Consider the following 5,901-nt stretch of genomic DNA (forward strand, 5'->3'; position numbering starts at 1 on the left):
AACACTAATAATCCCAAAATGAAGCTAAAGATATCATCATTTTCCGTGAGCTGTTCAAGAGCCACAATGTTGTAATGAGGCAGCTCGTGTACTAGCAAAACCTACAGAATTTGATGTTGGGTCCTGTTGGTCTAGTGAGCCACCTGATAAAATCAGGGCCATTATTTGTAACGAACATTTTTCTAAGTGAATGAATGTAAGGGTGCTGCCCATTATTTTCAAAAAGGAAAAACGTGAGTGTGCAATGATGCAGATTTAAAATGGACTCGCAGACATGTATCCCATATGAAACTTAATTTTGCCATGATTTAATAAACCCAGAGAGCCATTTTCCTCTACCACCGGTTGTTATTACTCCGCGGACCTCCGATGAGAGCCTGCAAACACTAGTCCCTTGCTTGCGCTCGCTTCACTCTTTCGCCTCGTGGCATGCCCCAAATCCATCCTCTTCCCTACTTCCACCACCAGCCGACCGCCCCAACCCATGTAAATGGCTTCACCTTCACCTACCCCCACCAGTCCCACGTAGCCGACCGCCACCACCCGTCCGCCTCAACAGGACGCCAACGCCCCACCCCGAACATCGAATCCACTGAATTGTACATTCTTGTAAATGTGAGGCCAATTCTATATTTTTATCTTTGAGGAAATGCATTGTAAGGATTCTATTGCCCTCTGTTTGCTCGCTGCGGTCAACAAATTAGCGCGTATGTGCCTTAAGCTTCAGAGCTTTAGGGTCTAGTAGCCAAAAGTGTCGTCTAAAATCTTACTTGGATCATCTTTTGGGTGTGACCTTCAAGATCCGCACCCGCACCGCAAATTCATGCTAGGATGATGTGTGCTTACTATATCAAAATAGCCATTCAGATGGCAGAGCACATAACGATTCCGGCACGACACAGCTCCAACCAATACAGATTAAGGAATGGGCCAAATCCAGCGATGAGGATGAGTTGTCATGCAAGCATTGCTGTTACTGCCCTGGAACCGAAGAGTGGAAACTGCAACAAAGCGGTCATTTGAAGTTCAAATCAACCTTAGAACCAACAAATGGCAATCCAAAGCGCATTTGACATCATCAGACGAGAGGACATTTGCCCCTTCCCGTGCATAACACTAATGATCCCCAATAAAATTAAAGGTAAGCATCACTTTTCGTGGGCTGTTTAAGAGGCGCACCGTGAGTAAGTAACGATGGAGAATCAAAAAGGACTCACATCACACACATGGTATGGTTGGTTGTACCCTCTAGTGAAACTTATTTTTTCTAACATACGCCCTTAGAGCAACTCTAATGAGGCGACCTATTTCGTCCGCCCATGTCCGTTTGGATTGGCGCGGAACGCGCCGACCGAAACGGACGCGCGTCCGTTTTTCGTCCGCGGGCGACTCATTCAGACCCAATTTTGAGTCTGATTTACGTCGGCGCGGATACGAGACGAACGCGCGCGCGCCTACTCCTCTCACCGGGCCCACTGGTCGGTGGTAGCCACCACCATTTTCCCCAAAAATGCTCCCGCCCGCGCGCCCCCGCCCCCCAACCAGCCATGGAGAACACCATCGACCTCGACCTCGACGCCGCCGTCGGCCTCGCCTCGTCCGGCGCCGTCGCCCCCTCCGGGAAAGGCAAGCCTCGTGCCCCGCGCAAGACCGCCGCCGCTACCAAGCCGAAGAAGGCGCTGACGTCCGAACAACGGGCAAGGGAGTCGGCCAAGAGGAAGGGCTGGAGGCATGCGGCGGACGCGAGGGATGAGGCCGCAGCCGTCGCCGCCGCGCAGCAGGAGTTCACCCACGCCCGCGTCGCGGCGGCAACGAGGGAGGCGCTCTACATGCTAGGTGTAAACCCTAGCCAACACAACCTCGTCCAAGCCGCCGTCGCCGCGGCCAGCACCGGCTCGTCGGCATTTCCTCGGTTGGTGCTGCCCGACTCACCCCACGCGTCGGCTTGCAACCCGGTCCCCGGCTTCCACGTCTACCCGCAGGCCTCCCGCCTCTCCGCGGAGTGCTCACCCGATGTGAGCGTGGTCGCGCCTTCCACGCCCGCGCCCGCGCCCATCGACCTCAACGCCACCCCGATGGTCAGTGGCTCGTCGTCCGGCGGCATGAGGAAACGCGCGCGGCAGACGCCGGCCGGCGGGCTCCCGGACGCCCGTAACCCGTTCGAGGAAATGCCGTCCACCGTCGACGAGGACTACATGCAAAACCTCATCTTCGAGGGTGGTGCGCCGGGCGCTTGGCTACGATCCCGACGAGACACAAAGCCAGGAGGGCCACGGGGCGTTCACGCCGGCCGCTGGCTATGATCCCGATCAGGTGGCCTTCATGGATGCGGCCACCAATGCCTTGATCGCAAGCGTGGACGTCATGATGAATAAGAAGGACTCAAGGAAAGAGGAGCGTCGACGTTTCAAGGCGGAGCAAATGGATGCTTTCATGAAGATCCAAAGGAGGAGGCTTGATCTTGACGCCGAGAAGCAAGCCAAGATGTTCGAGCTCGAGGCGGAGAAGCAAGCCAAGATGCCGGGGATCGAGGCCGCCAACACCAAGACAAAGGCAAAAGAAGTGGCTCTTGCAAGCATGATGACCGGGATAGAGATCATGAAGGTGGATCTCAACACCGTGTCGCCAAGGAAGAGACCGTGGTTCGAGAAGATGCATGCCGACATGTTCAAGTTCGACGACGAGTGATCTATGGCGTCGAGAGCCATCTTTTTTGTATGCCGGCAGGTGTGCCGGCACGACCACGGGAGCTGCGATGGCGTGGTCGAACTCAAGTCCCACCTTTTTTGTGTGCTGGCATGTGTGCCGGCCGGCTGGCAAGTGCGCCAGCATGAACTGTGGTATTTTCTGAAGCCGGCATTGTATGCCGGCGATAGCATGGTGCCGGCATGAGACATGGCCGCTGGCATGATCAGCCGAGGGCCTTTTGTATTTAAAAGTTGAATGCGGACATGAAATGGGTCGGCGCGTTGGACGCACTGCCGTCCCAAATGCAAAACTAAGCAGACGCAGGACGGATGGCCGATTCAAACAAACAAAAAACGGACAAATGCATCGTCCATTTGGGTGGCCCCATTGGAGTTGCCCTTATAAATCTCAAAAAGGAAAAACATACGCCCTTATATTTCTCCACGGAGTAATAGTATTCTGTCGGATCTCGGACGAGAGCCTGCAAACCCTAGTCCCACTCGCTTCACTCTTCTTCCCCGCGGCAGGCCCCAAATCCAGTTCCCCTCTCCCATTCCCACCGCCGGCCGGCCGCCACATCCGCGCCAATGGCCACGCCACTCACCGCCGACGAGCCTCCCCCTCCGCCTAATCCTGACGGAGACGCCCCCTCCCCGCCCACGGACGCCGAATCCCCCCCGCCGCTCCCGGAGGCCGACGCCCCTGCCGCGCCGCCCCCGGACGCCGACGCCGACGCCCCGCCTCTGCAGCAGCCGCACCTCCCGGACGGCATCCTGGAGGACATCTTCCTGCGGCTCACGACGGCGGGGGACGTCGCGCGGGCGTCGGCCGCCTGCGCCTCCTTCCGGGCCATCACGTCCGCGCTCCCGTTCCGGCGCCGATTCCGCGCGCTCCACAGGGCCCCGGTCCTCGGCTTCCTCCGGGAGGACTTCTACGCCGCCCGCCCGCCGCACCCCTCCGCCCCGGCCGCGCGCGCCCTCGCGCGGGCCGCCGACTTCGCCTTCTCCTTCCTCCCCGACGACGCCGCCTGCTGGAGCCCCCGCGACGCGCGTGACGGCCGCGTGCTCTTCTCCGCGGTCCCCAGCTCCCACGGCCGCGGCAGCTTCGCCGACGCTACCTCCACCACCTTTGTTGACCTCGCCGTCGCCGACCCGCTCTTCCGCCGCTGCGTCCGCGTCCCGCCCGTCCCCGACGACCTGGCGGCCCCCGTCCTGCGGTGGGGCATGCTCGACTTCGAGCCCTTCCTTGCGCCGGCCAGCGCCGAGGACCTGCGCGACGATGGCGTGCCCTTTAGGGTCATCGGCAAGGTGCTGTGCGAGGACAGGGTCGCCGTGTTCGTCTTCTCCTCGCATACCGGCGAGTGGCGCAGGTACGGCTCAAGCGAGTTGTCCAACGACTTCGCGCTGGACGCCTTGTACGAGCGGCGCCACTACGTGCAGGGCTGCTTCTGCTGGCTGTTGGAGTGGATGGAGAAGCTGCTCATGCTTGACGCCGGCACGATGGAGTTCTCCATTGTCGACCTCCCGCCCGGCAACGACGAGAGGCGGTTCGCCATTCTGGAGGCAGGGCAGGGCAGGATTGGGCTGCTCAATATTGGTAGAAACACATTGGACTTGTACTACAAGACCTGGCCAGGCAAACGCAATGAAGAGTGGCAACACGAAACGAAAGATCACCCATTGCCCGACTATCACTGGCGCATCATAGGTTCTGATGAGGAGTACTTGCTCCTGAGAGGGATTTCGCTTGATTGGCCCTGGTTCGGGAGCGCTTCATCAGAGAGTCCGGATATTGAGTATTTTGCACTGGAGCTCAAGGCATTGCAACTCGAGAGGATGTATGTGTCCAAGCACAAAATGTTGCATGCTCACCTGTACAGGGGCTACCCGCCGCAGATCTCGGCACCAACTCTATGAACTGGTAAACTTGCTACTGTATCATCCTCTTGTTTTCAGCAGTTGGGGGGAGAGAGTATTCTTTGCTTTGAAAGCCATATTTGTTATTCCCTCTGTCCACAAAATTACATTGTAGTAGACCATTAGCCATGGGCACAAACCATACAATAACTATTGTGTAGGCTAAAATTATCATCATTCCTTTCTCTTGCTCCAAAGTTCCCCTGCATGTTTTCTTTCCAAGGAGGCAAGGTTGGCTTGTTCATGGGAGTAATAGTTTTGGGCATAATAGGAAATGTGGAGAAGTGCCTACAAAGTTGTCAACTGAGCACATTGAAGGAAAACAAAATTCCTAAGTGACCTACATTTGTTTCTACTCCTTTTTCTTTTCTTTAGTTCCTACATGTGCATTTTCGTGGCTGCAACACATGTAACACACAAATCCATGCCAAAGATATATCAAGAAAAATGGTCCTGGTGCCATGTACATACTCTGTTTTTTAATATAGAGCAGTAGGAGCCTCTCCTGCTGTAACTTCTCAAAAAAGTAGGTGAATATTGTTTTTGCAAAGATTCAAGCACCACCATTGTCATGCTGCAACTCGACTGTTGTTAATGATTCAGTACTGTAACACACAAATCCATGCCAAAGATATATCAAGAAAAATGGTCCTGGTGCCATTTACATACTCTGTTTTTTAATATAGAGCAGTAGGAGCCTCTCCCGCAGTAACTTCTCAAAAAAGAAGGTTAATATTGTTTATGCAAAGATTCAAGCACCACCATTGTCATGCTGCAACTCGACTGTTGTTAATGATTCAGTACTGTATGCCATCCATGGTTGAGAACTGCTAATTTGCACTAGTGGTTTCAGGTTTGCAATATTGCTATCACTTTTACATTGCTGCCATACAGACTATGACAACTGTTATCTCATTAACACTTTTAGTAAATTTGATATAGTAGATGAAAACAACTTGGTATTATTGCTTCACTTATTCGGTAGTGAGCAAATGGAGAGAGTTTTAATTGATTTTCAAGAAATGTTCAGGATAGTGGTAACTGGTACCATCTCGGTCAGGTGCTGAATAGGGATTAATAGGCGAATTGGCCATTTAACTGCATTTATCGGTGGGTTAACTAGGGCCATACCAAACATGTAGCTATGTGTTAGCCATATTCTGCTTGTCCCTCTACTATCCTTTTTGTCTTTTCTTTCTGCATAAGTCACATTTGGGCTGTCCTCACCGCTGGTAAGCTGATGCCCATTCGCCCACTATTGTTCCAGCGGTGGGTGTGTAAAAAGCCCCCCCCCCCC

At 54.4% G+C, this 5,901-nt stretch overlaps 2 protein-coding genes across 2 annotated transcripts in view; both read left to right on the plus strand.

Annotated features, from left to right (window-relative positions):
* Positions 1-3,156: 3,156 nt before the first annotated feature.
* The window catches only part of LOC119330514, a 4,967-nt gene continuing 2,222 nt past the window's right edge, over positions 3,157-5,901 (plus strand). Inside the window, exon 1 of the mRNA XM_037603622.1 lies at positions 3,157-4,608. Within this exon, the coding sequence (XP_037459519.1) occupies positions 3,276-4,604 (1,329 nt within the window). The 5' untranslated portion in view covers positions 3,157-3,275 and the 3' untranslated portion in view covers positions 4,605-4,608. The remainder of the gene's footprint in view (positions 4,609-5,901) is intronic.
* The window catches only part of LOC119333022 (germinal center kinase 1-like), a 6,680-nt gene continuing 6,375 nt past the window's right edge, over positions 5,597-5,901 (plus strand). The window contains exon 1 of the mRNA XM_037606067.1: positions 5,597-5,641. Within this exon, the coding sequence (XP_037461964.1) occupies positions 5,597-5,641 (45 nt within the window). The remainder of the gene's footprint in view (positions 5,642-5,901) is intronic.

This window comes from Triticum dicoccoides, chromosome 7A, assembly GCF_002162155.2.
Source record: "Triticum dicoccoides isolate Atlit2015 ecotype Zavitan chromosome 7A, WEW_v2.0, whole genome shotgun sequence".
Lineage (NCBI taxonomy): Eukaryota > Viridiplantae > Streptophyta > Magnoliopsida > Poales > Poaceae > Triticum > Triticum dicoccoides.